The 21,950-nt window shown below is 39.2% G+C and overlaps 1 protein-coding gene across 2 annotated transcripts in view; it reads right to left on the bottom strand.

The window, feature by feature from the left end:
* The window catches only part of LOC106089712 (putative uncharacterized protein DDB_G0274435), a 132,919-nt gene that overhangs the window by 57,291 nt on the left and 53,678 nt on the right, over nt 1-21,950 (bottom strand). For both annotated transcript variants that reach the window (XM_059363609.1, XM_059363608.1), the window contains exon 3: nt 361-496. In XM_059363609.1, the coding sequence (XP_059219592.1) occupies nt 361-492 (132 nt within the window). In that variant the 5' untranslated portion in view covers nt 493-496. The remainder of the gene's footprint in view (nt 1-360; nt 497-21,950) is intronic.

The following is a 21,950-nucleotide window of genomic DNA, read 5'->3' as shown; positions in this document are numbered from 1 at the left end:
TTAATTACAAGACAATTTATTACGCTGGGCTTGGTCATTACACTTGCCTGCTTATGTGTGACCCTTTATGTTCTCGAATTTACCAAAACCCAAATTTTGTAAACCACTACCATGACAAAGGCAGACATTCGTATTAATTGTTTGGTACTACAAGCACTGTTCCCAACACTTTAAACACACACCCAGAGACACACGAATAATTCTCATAAAGGAGACAATGTGTTTATTATTCATTATTTACACATTCTTGCATGGATGTTGCCAGCAACGATAGTCATAGTCTCATTTTTTGCCTCCTGCGGCATATCGAACTATCCCATTTAATTTATTCATACATTGAGTTCACACATTAGTACATACCTGTATCGCACTGCTGTCCAAGCCTTCCACACTCGGATGATAGCTGCCATAACTGCCTCTTTGTGCTGTGTAGACGAGTTTTGTGGCACACAATAAAGTTAAGACTGGACATAACCACGTTGTGGCTTTCATAGCGCTTTAGTGGTGTAACGATGGTGGGGAGGAATGAATAAAGTCCGGAAAAGAGAAAAGAAAATGGGTGAAAATTAAATAAAATTGGATAAAAACCAACAACAAGAACAGCATCACAACGACAAGAGGATTTAATCGCGCAACATGAAACATTTTTCCCACAGCTCTTTTGTGGCTGGCTCAACAGAATTTCAATGAGTTGAAAATATTGTAATCCCTATCTAACCATTGGTATCCAATGAAATTTTTTTTTTTTCAAAAAGCGATTCAATGTCATCTACTTTTTAAGCGTATGACCACATATTGTGAAGCCATCAGGACGAAACTTGAATGTCATTAAATTTATAAAAATGTTACAAAGATTGGTCTACATTTTAAACATGAATGGACACAAATATGGGGGAGCCTAATAAGACCCACTATTCAAGACCTGACATCGGGAGTTCAGGTGATGTTCAGGCTATATTCAAATATGATCCAATCTTCACCATACTGGGCACGGAATTCAAGTAGTTTCATAAATCTTCCATATTCAAATTTCACTAAAATCATGCAGTAAATGCATATTTGTCTCATTGCCCAAAATCGGGGGAACTGCCTATATGAAAGCTATATACAAATGTGGTCATTGCTTCAAATCTTCAGCTAAATCGAGTACTAAATGGGCTTTTTATCAACCAATGACCCTAAATCGGGAGATCGGTCTATATGGCAGCTCTATCGAAATATCATCCAATCTGGACCATATTCGCAACCGATGTACAAGGGTCTACTACAACTCACTCCTTAAAGCTTTAGCCAAATCGGGTGATAAATACGACCATAAAAATCGGTCTATGTCGGTCGGATCATGACCTTGTTGCAGCAAATGTTCTCACCCCCTCTGACACTGCACTGAAGCCGGACTTTGCCAAGCTGCAAACACAACATATGGCAATGGTATACTCTAATCGGCTGACACTACTGCTGGATGAAAGCACTCCTTGACTCGAACATATAACAGAGCAATGGCAAGCCATTACCCACTCCACGGAAAATGCCGCGAGACCCGTATATAGGTATCAGAAACTTTCCCCAAGAAAACCGTGATACGACCAAGAGTGTCGACATGTTACTGAAGCCAAGAATGCGGCATACAGAATAACCCTTCAATCATAAGCAACGCTAGATGAAGGAGAGGTATCGGAAGGGAGGGATAGGTGAGAAACGATTATTTCTGAGAAAGAAAAAGGAAATCGAAAGACGGGTGTGAGCAAATAGGGATGTATAGGAGTCCGAATGAGTGTACATAGAATCAAACTGATGGCTTTAATACGGGCACATCTTCCTGCAGAGACAATGAGGGATATATGGTAACAGATACACTTAGTGCACTTAGAATATGGAAAGAAAACTTTTCCTAACGACGGCGGAAAGGATATCGCAGACCCATCCCTGATGATGGCATAGAATGTCTACGTCCTAGTCAGAATGAGGTCCAATTAGTAGTAACTCGACTCAAGACCATCAAGGCACCAGGAGCTGATAAGTTGCCAGCTGAATGGAATAATACGAATACGATAATACGAAGGAGACACGCTGATAAGGCGTATGCATCCGCTCGACTGCGCAATATGGCTTGAAGAATGCATATCCGATGATTGGCAAATCAGCATACTATGACCCGTACACAAAAAGAGATACAAGACAAAATGTGCCAACTACCGAGGAATAAGTCTCCTCCCCATCGCATACAAGATACTCTCAAGCGTACTGTGTGAAAAATTAAAATCATTAGCCAACGAGAAATTGGGCAACTTTAGACACCGAAACTTCACCACAGACCAAATATTCATACTCCACCAAATCCTGGAAAATACCCGAGAAGAACAGGTCAACCACTTTTCTCTTCGTTGATTACTCCGCTTTCGATACCCCTTTTTATACACAAAACAAAAAACTAACTCTAAGAAAAAACTAACTACCATATTTATATCCTGCACCACCACTGTGGTACAGGCTATTATTGGGTTGCCCAAAAAGTAATTGCGGATTTTTCATATAGTCGGCGTTGACAAATTTTTTCACAGCTTGTGACTCTGTAATTGCATTCTTTCTCGTCAGTTATCAGCTGTTACTTTTAGCTTGCTTTAGAAAAAAAGTGTAAAAAAAGTATATTTGATTAAAGTTCATTCTAAGTTTTATTAAAAATGCATTTACTTTCTTTTAAAAAATCCGCAATTACTTTTTGGGCAACCATATTTTATATAAAAATTCAAATTCCTAACCAATTTTAGCACTGAGTGGAAGACTTCATTTGTTGAATAAGGTTTGTAGAGACTTGAATTGCGAAGCGGCCTTACAATGGTGGAGATTTATCCGCAAAAACCGGACCACAGTCAGGATTCAGAACTTCCACCACTGTTGCGTTAGCCTCGTCTTCTGCTTCCGTACGCATCCAGGGGCAGGTGAGAAAGCAACCACTCTTCCTCAGGACACTGGACACTTGCGGTGTGGACTATTCCTCCTTAGATGCTTCACTAGCTGCTGCTGTCGAAGTACTTTTTGAGTTCCGTCCTTTTCCGCTGGCGTACAACTTGAGTCCCGTCCAACTGGATGACCCACCCCCATAGGACTTGCCAGGTCCCGTTTCGATGTCTTGTCGAGGCAGGGGGATTTTCCGTCTCCTGCAATCCGCCAGACTTTGGCGATGTGATCGATAGTTCCTCAGGAAAGTGTTCAGCAACAACAGCCAAGTCGTCTCCTGATTCCCCAACCCCACCGATGCTATCAGTGCTTCAGTTGCAACTTGTTTAATCCATAGAATACAACTCCTTCAGACTTGTTGAGGTCTGCAATTTAGCCGGAGTTTAGTAAAAATACTGCATGTCTCCGGTCACCATCAGCCTGATCCAATCTACCAATCTTCCAGTCGGTGGTTGAAAGATTGGCATAACATTCTCTAAGTCTTCCAAGTATGGATTCAGCATCTAAGGAAATCCTTGGTATCCAAGCGTGTGCCATTGGTCGAGCAATATCTTCCTTCTTGATTTAATCCAGTGCCGCGCCTGGCCAGAACTCATCAATCTTTTTTAAGGCGCAACGATACATTGCAATTGAGCGTTGATCTCCAATACCAGCCTGCGTCGTCACAAACTAGAGGAGTCCCAAAAAATTCAGCAAGAACATTGTAGTATACTAAATGACAGTCCTTTGACTATCCCACTCCAATTTTTTCTAGGTATGCAGCCATGTTTTTCACCCTTGTCGACAATTGCCATCACCAAACTATCACTATCGTCATTAGCAGTGGTTCATGGACTCATCTTACTATTGTTCACCCTAGTTCTTCTAGGCATGGGACGCACTTCAGGTGACCGCAGTCTTTTGGCTGACTGCGGTGCAGTTTCCGAATCAAGACGTGTAGTCTTTGAGGTAGCCTGTGCAGCGAATTCCAGAGCCCAATTTAGGGAGTCTCTTTCCCTAATAGTGTGAGTCTTAGGATCATTTGCACCAAGACTCTCAATAAACCTGTAGCGATGCGGCTTCTATTATTCCAACCTCTTAAAGAGTGTGTTGGTTTACCGGGGAAGGAAGATGAACTAGGCAAATTATAGGCATGGGAAAATAGAATAAGTTCGGCCTTGTCCTTAAAACTCAAACCAGGTGTCTTCGTTAAATGCCCCTACTGACCAATCCTCTATAGGCTAGTGAACCCTGGAGCAGCCGCTCGACCAGTCCAGGTTTCAGTAGCTGACAACATGCTAGGGCCTGATACCACAACCACAGCTGTTTGGTCTTTCGAATCCATTCTAAGCCTACTCCCGGGCTCAAGATCTGCCGCTCCACTGTAAACAGACGAAGATTATCAACCGCCTAGATAAGAATGGAATAAGTTCGGCTTTGTCCTTAATACTCGAACCAGGTGTCTTCGTCAAAAGCCCCTACTGGCTAATACTCTGTCTGCTAGTGATCCCTGGAGCAGCCGCAGCTGTTGGGTCTTTCGATTCCATTGTAAGCCTACTCCCGGTCTCAAGATCTGTCGCTCCACTGGAAACAGACGAAGATTATCAACCGCCTAGTGGATAACACTATCGTAGCTATCTTTGAGCGACTTAAAGTTTTCCTCCAAAAAAATAATGACCTATTACGCGTTACACTCAGAGGTTCTATCATTACAATTATAAGCCTATATACTAGAAGACAGCAAGCAATGAAGTGTGGGTTGGCAGACCGATGATTTCTTGAGAATCTGGAACGTGCAAATCTTATCCTATATGGATAAGATTTTAGTTCCGTAAGCTTTTAGTACAAGATTTGGCCCTGCCGAACCCAACTCGTCTTTACTTGTTACATTTAATGTTAGCCTTTTTAAAGATTGAATTGATTTTTTTGCAAAGTAAGTTGCAAAACTCAAATTATTTACATCCAAGCAAGTGCATGTGAGTTTAAATACGAAAAAAAATTCAAATTGTTGCAAATGCTGCAACTATTTCCTAAGCTGTCACAAATGTCGCTGTCACCACAAGTCAAACGGAAATGATACAAATGTCACCTGATGCCAACACCGCAAAATTTGAACAAGTGAATGCGATGATGGATGCCCTTAAACTACACGCTTGGACATATCTAATAAAAATGCAAATGTCAACACTTACATGAGAATTCAATGAAGGGACTACAAGTAAAAAGGCGTTAAGTTTAGCCGGGCCGAACTTTGGATACCCACCACCTTGGGTATATATGTTAACCACCTTTCGTCTTAATCCGATGAAAAATGCATAATTTGCCCATAGCCCCCCATAGCAGATGTCGTAGAGCCTTAACACAACTCACTGTCACAAATTTCGGAGAAATCGGAACATAAATGCACCTTTTATCGGCCCAAAAGCTTAAATCGAGAGACCTGTCTATGTCGCAGCTATATCCAAATCTTGACCGATCGGGGTCAAATTGCAGAAAGATATCGAAGAACCTAACGCAACTCACTGTCCCACGTTTACACGAAATCGGATTATAAATGCGATTTTTATGGGCCCAAAACCTTTAATCGAGAGATCGGTCTATATGGCAGATTTACCCAAATCCTGACCGATCTGAACCAAATTGCAGAAAGATGTGGAAGGGCCTAACACAACTGACTGTCCCAAATTTCAGCAAAATCGGATAATAAATGTGGCTTTTATAGACCTAAGACCCTAAATCGGCGGATCGATCTATATGGCAGATATATCCAAATCTGGACCGATCAAGGCCATATTAAAGACGGATGTCGAAAGACCTAGCACAACTCACTGTCCCAAATTTCAGCAAAATCGAATAGTAAATGTGGCTTTTATGAGCCTAAGACCTTAAATCGGCAGATCGGTCTAAATGGGGGCTTTATCAAAATATAGTCCGATATAGCCCATCTTCGTACTTAACCTGCCTATGGACAAAAAAAGAATTTACGCAAAGTTTCAGCGCAAAATCTCCACTTTAAAAGAGTGCAGAGTGACTTCAACAGAAAGACAGACGGACGGACAGACGACGATCAAGAATATATGTATCTTAAAGGGTCGGAAATGGATATTTCGATGTGTTGCAAATGAAATGGCAAAATAAATATACCCCAATCCTTCGGTGGTGGGTATAAAAATTGAGAGATCAGCTATATCAAGTTGAGGAACTGGGGCAAACTTCTCACAAATCAATGAGTGCTGTCCCATTCAATTTTAAGCTGAATGATAAGGGACCTCCTAACCGAGTTCGAACGGCGTGCCGCAGTGTGACACCTTTTTGGAGAGAAGTTTTTACATGGCAAAGTACCTCACAAATGTCGCCAGCTTTAGTAGGGGATAACCAACGCTGACAAATTTTCTGATGTTCCAGCCAGGATTCGAACCCAGACGTTCAGCGTTAAAGGCGGACATGGTAAACCTTGCGCTACGGTGGCCTTCAAGGCTTTGCCCCAGTTCCTTAATGGAATGTTCATGGGCAAATCTGCATTTGCATTTCAAGTTGAGTACCGCTTTAGACAATACTCGACCGATAAGAATCCTCTCAAGGACGGTCCATATCGGTCTGTGCAATTGTGAGGTGTTCTGAAATAGTGAAGTTATTATGAAACCCACAATTGCGAAAAATAGAAAAGCGAGAGTTAGATTAAAGTGGTCGCCTATGCTGATGGCAATTGCGGTTAGGGGAAAGTTTCCCATCACTTTAAGAGATATACTTCAGGAAGCTCTACGTGCAACAGCAAAGTGGGCTACCGAAAGTGGTCTAGGTATAAATCCATGCAAGACAGAAGTAGTTCTTTTCAGCAGCAGATACAAGTTACCTACAGTGGAACCTGTCTCCTTGGGAGGAGAAAATATTCCATTTACAGAAAGCGCAAAATACCTGGGTGTTTTGCTGGACAGGAAGTTGAACTTCACATATAACTATTTGGAAAGGACAAGAAAGGTAACTCTTGCCCTATACACCTGCAATAGAGCCATTGGCACAAGTTGGGGGTTTAGACCACGTGTCATGCATTGGGTATATACTGCAGTTATCAGCCCCATAATGCTATATGATGTTGTGGTCTGGTGGACGGCGCTTCGAAACTCCACCTACTGCTCAATACTTAACCTGATCCAAAGGATGGCTTGTTTGTGTATCACAGCCCCCAGATCGGTTATATGACAGCTATATCAGGTTATGGACCGATTTAAACTATTCTTAGCACACTTGTTAGAAATACCTCATGCAAAATTTCAGCCAAATTGGATAATAATTGCGTCCTTTATATGGCAGCTACATCAAAACATGGACCGATAAGGCCCATTTGCAATCCCAACCGACCCAAACTAATTAGTATACCCCCATCCTATGGTGGAAGGTATAACACATTGTGTTTTAACAAACATTTTTGCTGTTATGAATAACAAATTTCGTTGAATGTGTTCCGTATATAGTTAAAATGAATATTTCAATATGTTGCAACTATAAATAAATAATACACACCCATCCTATGGGGATAGTTTCATCAAAAGTAAGCACCTTTAGTTTGAACGTGGCTGGTGTGGGAACTTATCGACACATCTAAAAGCATACAATAGCAGTCATTCAATTGTAAGGTTTTTTACTTCACTAGAGATGAAGATTAATTTTATTCAAACATATCATTTTGTGTACACGTGTAATAACTATCTCCTGGTTTCATACAATAAACAGCTCAATGGTTTCACCAATTCGAAGAATATCGTCTGGTCCCCTAATATGTTACGCACTTAGGTCCTTTATTCAAATATAAATGAATTTGTGTGTTACTCTAAGAAGTAAGAAGATTGTATGTGAAGGCTAAGTGAAATCGTCAGAGATAGGTTATGTTGAACAAGTAGAATCGCATTAAGTTCGGCCGTATCGAATCTTATATACCCTCCACCATGGGCCATGGTTGTAGATAGATTTGAATCTTAGCCCAAATGTTGGAAGTCATAAACAACGCAAAATTGTGCCCTCTAGAAGCTTAAAAAGTCAAATCGGTTGATCGGTATATATGGCAGATATATAAACATGGACCGAGTTGGCCCATTTACAAACCCAACTGACCTAGTTGTGCAAAATTCCAAGCACCTAGCTTAACGCCTTCGAGAGTTAGCGAGCTTTCGACATACAGACGGGCGAACATGGCTAGATCGACTTAAAATGTCACGACGATCAACGATATATATACTTTATGGTGTTTTAGGCGAATATTTCGAGGTGTTACAAACTGAATGACGAAATTATTATACCCCCATCTTATGGTGGAGGGTATAAAAATGAGTGCGGATTTTAATCTACTCCATGCCATTATGGACATACACCTTGGTCAGTAATCGGCTTTTTGGCCTCAGTACGAATTTCGTAAGAATTAACTTAGTACTAAGCTTTTGGGATACGTTAATTCGTACGAAAATTCCCTATTAATTAATTGCGAAATATGCCGCATTGTGCTGCATATCAAATCACAAACAATAGTCATACACCGAGACACAACAAAAGCCACTAAATTGGATCAAAGTTATTTGCGACTTTTGCAGAGTGTTTCAATGTTTTTATACCCTCCACCATAGGATGGGGGTATACTAATTTCGTCATTCTGTTTGTAACTCCTCGAAATATTCGTCTAAGACCCCATAAGGTATATATATTCATGATGTTCATCAAGTCATGTCGATTTGGACAAGTCCGTCCGTCCGACCGTCTGTCTGTTGAAAGCACGCTAACTTTCAAAGGAGTAAAGCTAGCCGCTTGAAATTTTGCACAAATACTTCTTATTAGTGTAGATCGGTTGGGATTGTAAATGGGCCAAATCGTTCTATGTTTTGATATAACTGCCATATAAACCAATCTTGGATCTTGAGTTCTTGAGCCTCTAGAGGGCACAATTCTTGTCCGATATGGCTAAAATTTGGCATGCGGTGTTTACTTATGACTTCCAATAACTATGTTGAGTATGGTTGAAATCGGTCCCTAACCTGTTATAGCTGTCATATAAACCTATAATGGGTATTGACTTCTTCAGCTTTTAGAGGGCGCAATTCTTATCCGATTTGGCTGTAATTTTGCACGTGGTGTTTTGGTATACCTTCCAACAAGTGGGGTTTAAATCGCTTCATAACCTGATCTTGAATCTTGACTCCTTGTGCCGCTAGAGGGCGCAATTCTTATCCGATTTGGCTGAAATTTTGAATGCGATGTTTTGTTATGACTTCCAACAAGTGTTTCAAATATAGTTCAAATCGATCAATAACCTGATATAGCTGCCGTTTAAACCGATCTGGGATCTTGACTTATTGAGCCTCCTTTGGCTTAAATTTTGTACAACTGGCTTAAAGTTGTACGATTTGGCTTAAATTTTGTACAACTGATTCTCCAATGACCTTCAACATACGTGTTAAATATGATCCGAATCGATCTTTAGCCTGATACAGCTCCCATAAAAACCGATCTCTCCATTTTACTTCTTGAGCCCCTAAAGGTCGCAATTCTTACTCGAATTGTATGAAATTTTACACAATGACTTCTACTACTACTGTGGTCTCTAACATTCAATTCAATCATGATCCGAATCGGATCAAAACTGGGTATAGCTCCAATATAAAATCAATTCTTTTCTTTTATTCTTTGTTTGCCTTATAAGAGATATCGGGAAAAGAACTCGATAAATGCAATCTATGGTGAAGGGTATATGAGATTCGGCCCGGCCAAACTTAGCACGCTTTTACTTGTTACTTGTTATATCCTACACCACTACTGTGGTACAGGGTATTATAACTTAGAGAATTTGTTTAAAACACCCAGAAGGAAGAACGATGTACCCATTGATAAGTATACCAATCGACTCAGAATCACTTGCTGATTCGATTTAGCTATGCCCGTCTGTCTGTCCGTCTGTCTGTACGTCAGTCTGTCCGTCTGTCTGTCCGTCTGTCTGTCCATCTGTCTGTCTGTCCATGTGACTGTCCGTCTGTCTGTCCGTTTGTCTGTCCGTCTGTCTGTCTATCCGTCTGTCTGTCTGTGCGTCTGTCTGTCTGTCCGTCCGTCTGTCTGTCCATCCATCTGTCTGTCTGGTGCAGGCATGTTTTTCGGTATAGAAACAAAAATATCAGTTCAGATTTCGATATAGCTCCCATATTTATGTTCATCCGATTTGCTGTAACATTGCAATAAAATGGTATTTTGTTAACCGATTCTCGGGAAATTTGGCAGGAAGGATTTTCTTATGACTCTTGACATTACTGGAGAATTTCCTGAAAGTCGGTTCAGATTTAGACATAGCTCTCATATATACATATATGGCCCGATTTTAACTTCCAGAGTCACAACAAGCGCATTTATTGACCCATCTTGTCGAAATATTGCACAACGCTTTCCTCAACGACTGCCACAGTATCTGAGAAGTTTGCTCGAAATCGGTTCAGATTTAGGTATAGCACCCGTATATATCTTAGTCCGATTTTTAGACATATTGCAAGAAAGTGCTTATCTTATAACCGATTCTCTCGAAATTTTGCAAGAAGGCTTTTCTTATGACTCTAGATATTACTGATGAATTTCATAGAAATCGGCTCAGATTTTGATATAGCTGTCATATATGTATATCGCCAGATTTTCACTCCAAGAGCCACTGCAAGCGCATTATTTGACCAATCGTGCCAAAATTTTCCACAACGCTTTCCTCGACGACTACCACATTATCTGAGAGGTTAACTCGAAATCGGGTCGTTAGATATAGCTCCCATATATATGTTCGCAAGATTTTGGGTAATTTGCAATAATGATGTAATTTGTCAACCGTAGTTATTACACTTTGAACATAATTGCCCGAAATTTGATAGGGATTGTTTAATAATACGTCTGAAAACATCCGCCGAGGTCCATCAAAATTGGTTCAGAATTGGATATAGCTCCCACATTGTAGTTATAGGGTAGGTGTAGGGTATTATACAGTCGGCACCGCCTGACTTTTGCCCTTCCTTACTGGTTTTTTATATAACCACGAGTGAGTGTAACCTAATTTCCATACTTTCATTGCTTTCTAGGTTGATAGATGTTTTTGTCAAAATTGACAATTCGAAATAGCTTCTTCATAATTGTAAACAATTTCAATGACCAAGAAATCTCAAAACGATGCATAATTTCATAAAAAAAAAAAAACTTTAACTAAATCTTGTCACGAAACATTTTACCGGTAAATCACATTATTAACCATGAATGCCTTGCCACTCTCAAATACAATATACCAGCAAATTAAAATTATTACATTTTATTGACACCAACAACATTTTAAGTTGAGCATTTTGGCAACAGCCACAAAACATTTACCAATTGAGCAATATAGGCAAGCAAAATGAAATTGACAAAGGTAGTAACAACAGTCCCCTCTTTTACACTTCCATACAAACACTAATGTATGAAATTTGAAGAGGAGTGCTTCCAAAGAAATAAACACTTTAAGGCACAAAAGCATACTTAAGATTTACTCACACACACACACTCATACAGCTTTGAAAATCCACACAACCATTGAATATTGTTGCCAGGACATTTCAAGTGTCAACCGCATTGTTGGCCGCATACATACTTACACACATACATACAGGGTGGCTGATGAAAGCCGCTACCAAAAAAAAATGTAATAACTTTTTTTCTATTTAATAATAATAATTTAATAATTAATTTAATTAATTAATTAATTAATTTAATTAATAATAATTTAATAATTAATTTAATAATTTAATTTAACATGAATAAAAGAAAAATGTATTCCATACACCGAAAAAAAAATGTAGCAATATTCATCATTGTAGCAATATTCATCAGCCACCCTGTATGTGGCTTTGTATGCAAAGAAAAAATCAAAAATGTATGTGTCAAAAGGTGGCTATGGGGGACTTCCAAAGCATCCTTGAACACACAAAAAAAAAACAAATCTTTTGGTGGGATTATAATCATAATGTGGGCGCTGTTCATGTTTGTTTGTTTGCTTGCTGTCTCTGTTATTATATTTTTTTGTCCTTTCAAACATAATTTCTGTTGTCACCAGCAACATCAGTTTAGTGTTGTCGTTTTATTTTCATTGCTGATAAATGACACACACATGCATGCATATATCAACATACACACATAAACTTTTGATAAGCTTTACATCCATTTGGCAAAATGTTGATGGATTTTTTTTTCTTGTTTAGTCGAGTCACCCTCTCTCTCTCTCCCTTAAAAGCGAAACTTAAGAAACATACTCTTAAAACGACTAATGGAGCGAAGGATATCTTGCCTTTTAATACAGAAATTTCGGATTACTCAATCGTCTTGATGACAAGTGTTTTAGAGATTTTTGACATGCTATTGGTCACAATCTTTCACAGCAAATGTCCAATGAAGATTAATGTAATCTCATAAGGCCATGCAATATATCTGTGTGCATGTGACTTTAATGTCTAAATGCAAATAAAAAGAAAATGTATGGTCTCGAGGTTGATAATGAATCGCGATTAATGTAAAGGAGAGTATTTTTATACCCACCACCGAAGGATGGGGACATTTTCATTTTGTCATTCCGTTTGCAACACATCGAAATATCCATTTCCGACCCTATAAAGTATATATATTCTTGATCAGCGTAAAAATCCAAGACGATCTACACACATCCGTCCGTCTGTCTATTGAAATCACTCTACAGTCTTTAAAAATAGAGATATTAAGCTGAAATTTTGCTCAGATTCTTTTTTTGTCCATAAGCAGGTTAAGTTCGAAGATGGGCTATGTCGGACTGTATCTTGATATAGCCCCCATATAGACCGATCCGCCGATTTAGGGTCTTAAGCCCATAAAAGCCACATTTATTATCCGATTTTGCTGAAATTTGGGACTGTGAGTTGTGGTAGGCCTTCCGACATCCCTCTTCAATTTGGCCCAGATCGGTTCAGATTTGGATATAGATGCCATGTAGACCGACCCTCCGATTTAGGGGCTCAGGCCAATAAAAGCCACACTTATTATCCGATTTTGCTGAAATTTAGGACGGTGAGTTGTGTTAGGCCATTCGATATCCTTCGTCAATTTGGCTCAGATCGGTTCAGATTTGGATATAGCTGCCATATAGACCGATCATCCGATTTAGGGGCTCATGCCCATAAAAGCCACATTTATTACCCGATTTTACTGAAATTTGGGACAGTGAGTTGCGATAGGCCCTTAGACATCCTTCGTCAATTTGGCTCAGATCGGTTCAGATTTGGATATAGCTGCCATATAGACCGATCCTCCGATTTAGGATCTTAGGCCCATAAAAGCCACATTTATTACCTGATTTTGCTGAAATTTGAGACAGTGAGGTGTCTTAGGCCCTTCGACATCCTTCGTCAATTTGGCCCAGATCGGCTGCCATATAGACCGATCCTCCGATTTAAGGTATTAGGCCCATAAAAAGCGCATTTATTGTCCGATGTCGACGCAATATGGGGCAATGAGTTGCGTTAGGCCCTTCGTCATCCTTCTTCAATTTCACTCTGATCACTCTAGATTTGAATATAGCTGCCATATAGACCGATCTCTCGATTTAATGTCTTGGCCCCAAAAAAGGCGCATTTATAATCCGATTTAACTGAAATTTGACACATTGACTTATGTTAGACTTTTCGACATCCATGTTGAATATGGTTTAGATCAGTTTATTTTTAGATATAGCTACTAAAAAGCCCAATATTTTGTCATACCCAATCGAACAATGATTTGCACTTATTAGTATTTGGTCCAAACCGGACCATATTTCGATATAACTGCTATGGGACATAAGGTATGCAATTTTTACCAGATTTTGATGAAAGGTGATTTACATATAACCGAGGTGGTGGGTATCCAAAGTTTGGCCCGGCCGAACTTAACGCCTTTCTACTTGTTTAGATACTGAATATCGTTAATTGTAACCTCTACGTATGAAGTCGAAGTGATGGTCCAACAAAGGACTAGGAATTATTCCGTCAATAACGAAAGTTGTACTTTTTAATAGGAGATATATGGTACACATGTTGGCACCTTTCTCCTTGGGAGTAAAGAGTGTTCCATTTATTGAAACCGGATGTTTTGCTGAAGAGAAAATATAATTTGAAATTCAAAATTTTTGGATAGCGAGAAAGGCAACTCCTGCTGCATACACCTGAAAAATGGCTATTGACAAAAGTTTGGTTTTAAACGGTGTGCTATGCATAATCCATATACTGCAGTAGTTAGGCCTAAAATGCTATATGGTGTTGTGGTCTAGTGGACGGCGCTTTAAAAGTCCATTTACTGTTAAATACTCTGTAGGAACCAAAGCATGGCTTGTTTGTGCATCTCGGCCGCACTGATGGAACCATTTAAAAACATCGTACAGTGGGATAGGATCGAAAAAAAACTATTAAAAAATATGCCATTGGAGAACGGATAGAGATAACCCTTTGACGTTTGAAAAGGTTAGAGCTGGGGTATTATCGAGATCATGGGCAAAATTTCATTCAAAAAAAGAATGATTTTCAAAATTCTTTTTTTGCTGAATAGTGCTCAAAACCCCCTAACCAAAAAATTTGCTTGGGTATAAAATATCTCCACTGGTTTTGGGGTTATTCGACTTTTAATTTTTATTATACCCACCAACATAGGATGGTGGGGGTATACTAATCGAGTCATTCCGTTTGTAACACCTCGAAATATTCGTCTAAGACGCCATAAAGTATGTATATATTCTTGATCGTCTCCACGTTCTGAGTCGATCTAGCAATGTCCGTCCGTCCGTATGTCAAAATCACAATAACGGTCGAACGCGTAAAACTAGCCGCTTGAAACTTGGCACAGATACTTAATATTGATGTAGGTCGTTGGGGATTGCAAAAAGGCCATATCGGTTAAGATTAAGATATGGTTCCCACATAAACCGATCCCCCGATTTGACTTCTTGAGCCCCTGGAAGCCGCACTTTTTGTCAGATTTGGCTGAAATATTGTATGTAGTGCTATGACTTCCAACAACTATGCCAAATATGGTCCAAATCGGTCTTTAACCTGAAATAGCTCCCATATAAACCGCTCTCCCGATTTTACTTTTTGAGTCGTTACAAGCCGCAATTTTTATTATTTTGTATAAATTTTTAGCAGAACTTAGCACTCTTTTACTTGTTAAAATTTTGGCCGAGATTGGCTTTGTATATTGCGATTTATAAAACCATTTGAGAACGAGTAAACATAACTCCTTGAATTTGAATGAAATGGTTAGAGCTGAACTACTGTCGAGATTGTGTGCAAAATTCAAAGGCCTTATGCAGTCTGGGGTTCCCTTAACAGGGCCCATAGGTTGGTCACCTCGGCATTTTGAAAAAATGTTCAGGTTGCCAAATTTTCATTTCCGGGCAGATTTTAAAATTTCTTTTGTTTTTGCCGAATAGTGCTCAAAAATCCCAAAAAGTCCACTTGAGTCATACAATATCTCCAATGGCTTCGGAAATATTCGACTTTTAACTTTTATTTTTTGAAATTTTGGCCGAAATTGGCTATGTATTTTGTGATTTAAGAAGGCAATTATGTTTTGACTTTTACAGAAACAGCCAGTATGCAAAATATAAGCCAAATCGGATAAGAATTTCGCCCTCTAGAGCCTCAAGAAGTATAATCGCGAAATCAGTTCATGTGAGTTATATCATTACATTGACCCATATGGCCTATTTACAATCCAAACTGGCCTGCATTAATGGGAAGTATTTGTGCAAAATTTCAAGTGCTTAGCTATTTCATGAGACCCAAAATTTGGCACTCAATGGCCACTTTGGCCAAAGCAATTGCTTGTTACGCATGCCACCTTAAAACAAAGTCAGCTAGAAACACACGCACATATACAATAGAGTGAGAGATGCCGGAACATTTTAGTAATGTGTGTATGGGGATGTGTTTTTCAATTTGGTCGTCGGATAGCGTGTGCTGTTTACAATTAAGCATCAATCGGATGAGTATCATATGAAGCCAAAGCAAGCAGTGGAATGAGGCATCAAGTGTTGTTGAGCGCTGTTGTTTTTTTGCATTTGGTTTTTATACCCTCCACCATAAGATGGGGGGTATACTAATTTCGTCATTCTGTTTGTAACTACTCGAAATATTCGTCTGAGACCCCATAAAGTATATATATTCTTGATCGTCGTGACATTTTATGTCGGTCTAGCCATGTCCGTCCGTCTGTCCGTCCGTCCGTCCGTCTGTCTGTCGAAAGCACGCTAACTTCCGAAGGAATAAAGCTAGCCGCTTGAAATTTTGCACAAATACTTCTTATTAGTGTAGGTCGGTTGGTATTGTAAATTGGCCATATCGGTCCATGTTTTGATATAGCTGCCATATAAACCGATCTTGGGTCTTGACTTCTTGACCCTCCAGAGTGCGCAATTCTTATCCGATTGGAATGAAATTTTGCATGACGTGTTTTGCTATGATATCCAATAACTGTGCCAAGTATGGTTCAAACCGGTCCATAACCTGATATAGCTGCCATATAAACCGATCTTGGGTCTTGACTTCTTGAGCCTCTAGCGTGCGCAGTTCTTATCCGATCAGAATGAAATTTTGCACGACGTGTTTTGTTATGATATCCAACAAGTGTGCCAAGTATGGTTCAAATCGGTCCATAACCTGATATAGCTGCCATATAAACCGATCTTGGGTCTTGACTTCTTGAGCCTGTAGAGTGCGCAATTCTTATCCGATTGGAATGAAATTTCGCATGACGTGTTTTGCTATGATATCCAACAACAGCGCCAAGTATGGTTCAAATCGGTCCAAATAACCTGAATAGCTGCCATATAAACCGATCTTGGTCTTGACTTTTTGAGCCTCCAGAGTGCGCAATTCTTATCCGATTGGAATGACATTTTGCACGACGTGTTTCGCTATGATTTCCAACAACTGTGATAAGTATGATTCAAATCGGTCAATAACCTGATATAGCTGCCATATAAACCGATTTTGGGTCTTGACTTCTTCAGCCGCTAGAGGACGCAATTCTCATCCGATTTGGCTGAAATTTTGAATGAGGTGTTTTGTCATGACTTCTAACAAATTTGTGTTAAGTATGGTGAACATTGGTGCATAACCTGATATAGCTGTCACATAAACGGATCTGGATCTTGATTTCTTGAGCCTCTAGAGGGCGGAATTCTCATCCGATTTGGCTGAAATTTTTTACAACGGCTTCTCCCATGACCTTCAACATATGTGTCCATCGGTCTATATGGTCTGAATCGATCTTTGGCTTGATACAGCTCCCATATAAACCGATTTTCCGATTTTGCTTCGTGAGCTTCTTTAAATTTAATACAATGAGTTCTACAATGTTCAGCACTCAATTGTTTGCCTAAAGCATTGTTTACCTAAAAAGAGATAGCGAGCAAAGAACTCGACAAATGCGATCCATATTGAAGGGTATATAAGATTCAACCCGGCCGAACTTAGCACGCTCTTACTTGTTTGTGGATGAGAATTGTTTATGCGTAGCTCAACGAATTTAAAGGAGTATTTTATGTTTTGGTCGTTGAGAGTAGTAAGCGTCAACAACGATGGCTGGTATAAGGTGTGAGCTTGCTATTCGATGCATGTCTACCATTTGCACTTATTTTTAAGGTGGCTTGCTGCTCTTCGCTGCTAAATACCCTATGCCGGGATATCGGTCTATACGGCAGCTATATTTGTATATAGTGCGATGAGGACCATACTTGGCAAGAATGTCTAGGGGATCACTGTTTTAAATTTCTGCAAAGTAAGGTAAAAACTGCGTCACTTATGTACTAAATACCCTATAACGGGAAATCGATCTATGTATATAGCAGCTATATCTATATAGAATGCGATCAGGACCATATTTGTCAAGAATGTCCAGGGGGTCCATATAACTCACAGTTGCATATTTCAGCAAATTAGGATAATAAATGCGCCGCTTATGAGTTAAATACCATATACCGGGAGATCGGTCTATATGGGAGCTTTATCTATATACACTCCGATCGGAACTAAATTTTGTTCCATATTTCTGCTAAGTAGGTTAGTTACTGCTTCCGTTATGGTCTAAAGACGCTAAACCGGTAAATTGGTAGAAAAAATGGGCTTCTGTACCCAATTTCAGCTCAATATCTCAATTCTGGGTGTAGGGTGTAGCATGATTATAGCTGACTGACACTACGCAGGGCCTATATTAAAGGGGCCCTAAAAAAGGTTTGGCCTGAGTACTCAGAACCTCTTTTGGGTTTTGCACTACCAACCCATTTGGAATTTTTCACTCCCCAGATTTGTTGTTGTACAGTGTAATTACATAAATGTTATCTGAATATATTTATTTTCAACAAACTATAATTCAAGCAATGGAAAATATGCAAAGTTCTTCTTTCATTTCAGGTTCATATTTTATCCTAAACTTTCAATCGTCTAGTCCTCAACAATAAAAGTTCATCAATTCTAATTTAAGAGCAAAAATTGTAGACTGTATTCATCTGTCTACACCTTTTAAGTCCAAATCAGCAACTAATCTGTCTCAAAACTTTCATGTTTTTTTTTTGCCAAAAAAATAACTTGAAACTGAAACAATTATTTGCCCCAAATGTGGCTAGGGAGGGGTTATTTTAACTTTCTTGGCCGTTGTTATCCTTCATTAGTTACACCCAAGAATTAATGAGCAAACCATAATTCCATGGTCAATTAATTTTTCAATTTGTTTCTTGGAGTTTTTCTTTCATTTTCGCTTTCCTCAACAAAAGAACCAAGAAATAATTACCTTTATCGGCCTTAAACACAGTTACCTTTTCTGTTCTAATGTAGCGACATCTGTGGCAGCAGCAATAACAAAACGAAGGACCAAGACCAAGAAAAAGGACATTTCATTTTAAAGCCATTTACACCTGAGCGAAATGGAACACTTAAAAGCGGTTAACAAAAGAAATTCTGAGTAATGAGGGACACAGCGGACCACTTTGCAACACATTTCAGTGGCAAATTGAATGAACAAATTTTCTTTCTGCTCCATGTTGACCTCGCTGTTCATCTTTGTGCTCAAACAATGACAATGGACAATGTCTGTGTTGTTCCAGTCAACCTTGCTTGGTTTGCTGAAGATGCTGCTGCTTTTTCTTTCAGTCTTTCTTTTTTTTTGTATTTGATTAGGTTGAAATTTGATAAAGCAACACTATTACCTACCTCTTTGATGAAGTCACGGTAGCAAGCATGCACTTTACTCCAATAACTGCTGTTATTGGCCAACCTGGCTAACGTTATTGCCAATAGGGTGGTGAGCTTTTGCTTCACGAGTTTTTTTTTCTCTCTACACAGTATAAGCTATAATCGCGTGAATATAAAAATAGAATATTTTTTCTTCATAACGATATATGATTCATTGATGCCATCTACCAGGCTACAACATCGATAGCAGCAACTTTTGCACAAGCAACAAGAAGGAAGGAAGAAAACCCGGATATCATTTTGAATACTGGAGCTCCATATTTAAATAATATATTAGGTTCATTAGAGATTCAGGTGTTTGTAATTTACCAGCAATGAGTAGGATGTACTTTAACCTTTGTATCAATGGATAGCACCAGAAGAAAATGTGATTTGAATTTATTGATAAACCATAGCTAAACTGATTATCACCCAATTAGCTTTGGCAAAGGTGCAATCTGACATTTCCATTGGAAAGTTTGCCATTTTCTAGCATAGCCGTACTCAGAAAGTTTTGACCTACGACAGTCATTTGTGTTGTTGACAGTGACTTCAAAATTAGTTTGATAGAAAAATGAACTGGAAAAATTAACTCGTGAACATTTTCGTGCGGCCTTTCGACGAGGATTATGGCGATGAAGCACCATGGTATAGTACTGTGAAAAATTAGTTTAATAATTCAGTCATGGTCGACGCTCGCTACAAATCAAATTCCGAGAATTCGTAAGAAGTCAAGATCCCAGATCGGTTTAAATGACAGCTATATAAGGTTATGGTCCGATTTGAACCATACTACGAACAGTTGTTGGAAGTCATAACAAAACACTTCTTGCAAAAATTCAGCCAAATCGGATAAGAATTGCGCCCTCTGGAGGCCTAAGAAGTCAAGATCCAAGATTGGTTTATATGGCATCTATGTCAGGTTAGGACCGATTTAAACCATACACTTCTTGCAAAACACTTCTTGCAAAAATTCAGCCAAATCGGATAAGAATTGCGCCCTCTAGAGGCCTAAGAAGTCAAGACCCCAGATCGGGTTATATGACAGCTATAACAAATTATGGACCGATTTCTTCCATACATAGCACACTTGTTGGAAGTCATAACAAAACACTTTTTGCAGAGATTCATCAAAATTGGATAAGAATTGCGCCCTCTAGAGGATCAAGAATTCAAGATTCCAGATCGGTTTATATGACAGCTATATCAGATTATGTACCAATTTAAACCATACTTAACACAGTTGTTGAAAGTCATAACAAAACACTTTTTGCAGAAATTCAGCCAAATTGGATAAGAATTGCGCCCTCTAGGGGCCTAAGATGTCAAGATTCCAGATCGGTTTATATGACAGCCATGTCAGATTATGCACCGATTTAAACCATACTAAGAACAGTTTTTGGAAGTCATTACAAAACACATTATACCAAATTTCAGTCAAATCGGATAAGAATTGCGCCCTCTAGAGGATCAAGAAGTCATGATCCCAGATGGGTTAATACGGCAGCAATATAAGGGTATGCACCGATTTGAACCATACTTACAGTTGTTGAATGTCATAACAAAACCCCTCGTGCAAAATTTCAGCCAAATCGGATAAGAATTACGCTCTCTAGGGGCTCGAGAAGTCAAGATCCAAGATCGGTTTATATGACAGCTATATCAGATTATGTTCCGATTTGAACCATACTTAGCAAAGTTGTTGGAAGTCGCAACAAAACACTTCATGTAAAATCGATTTAAACCATACTTACAGTTGTTGAATGTCATAACAAAACCCCTCGTGCAAAATTTCAGCCAAATTGGATAAAAATTTCTCCCTCTAGTGGATCAAGAAGTCGATATCCAAAATCGGTTTATATGGCAGCTATATCAGGTTATGAACCGATTTCTACCAAACATATCACCGTTGTTGGAAGTCATATCGAAACACTTTTTGCAGAGATTCAGCCAAATTGGATAAGAATTGGGCCCTCTAGGGGCCTTAGAAGTCAAGATTCCAGATCGGTTTATTTGACAGCTATATAAGATTATGTACCGTTTTAAACCAAACTTAGCATAGTTTTTGGAAATCATAACAAACTACCATATACCAAATTTCAGCCAAATCGAAAAGAATAGCGCCCTCTAGAGGCTCAGGAATTCAAGATCCTAAATTGGTTTACACGGCAGCAATATAAGGTTATGCACCGATTTGAACAATACTTGCATTTGTTTAAAGTCATAACAAATCGCCTCATGCAATATTTCAGCCGAATCGGATGAAAATTGAACTCTCTAGTGACTCGAGAAGTCAAGATCGGTTTATAAGACAGCTATATCAGTTTATGGCCACCGTAGCGCAGAGGTTAGCATGTCTGCCTATGACGCTGAACCTTTGGGTTCGTGTCCTGGCAGGAAAAATTTCAGCGGTGGTAATCCCCTCCTAATGCTGATGACATTTGTGAGGTACTTTGCCATATTAAAACTTCTCCCAAAGAGGTGTTGCTCTGAGCTTAAAATCGAATCGGAAGGCACTCATTGATTTGTGAAAAGTTTGCCTCAGTTCCTTAACGGAATCTTCATGGGTATATTTGCATTTGCATATCAGGTTATGGACCGATTTCAGCCATACATAGCACAATTGTTTTAAGTCATAATAAAACAATTTTCTCCTTTAGAGGCCTAAGAAATCAAGATCCAGATTGGATCACAAGAAGTTAAGATCCAAGACCGTTGTGTTAGGCTCTTCGACATTTTTTTGCAACTTGA

The sequence above is a fragment of the Stomoxys calcitrans genome, chromosome 2, assembly GCF_963082655.1.
Source record: "Stomoxys calcitrans chromosome 2, idStoCalc2.1, whole genome shotgun sequence".
Classification (NCBI taxonomy): Eukaryota; Metazoa; Arthropoda; class Insecta; order Diptera; family Muscidae; genus Stomoxys; species Stomoxys calcitrans.
This window is presented reverse-complemented; position numbering and strand designations above follow the sequence as displayed.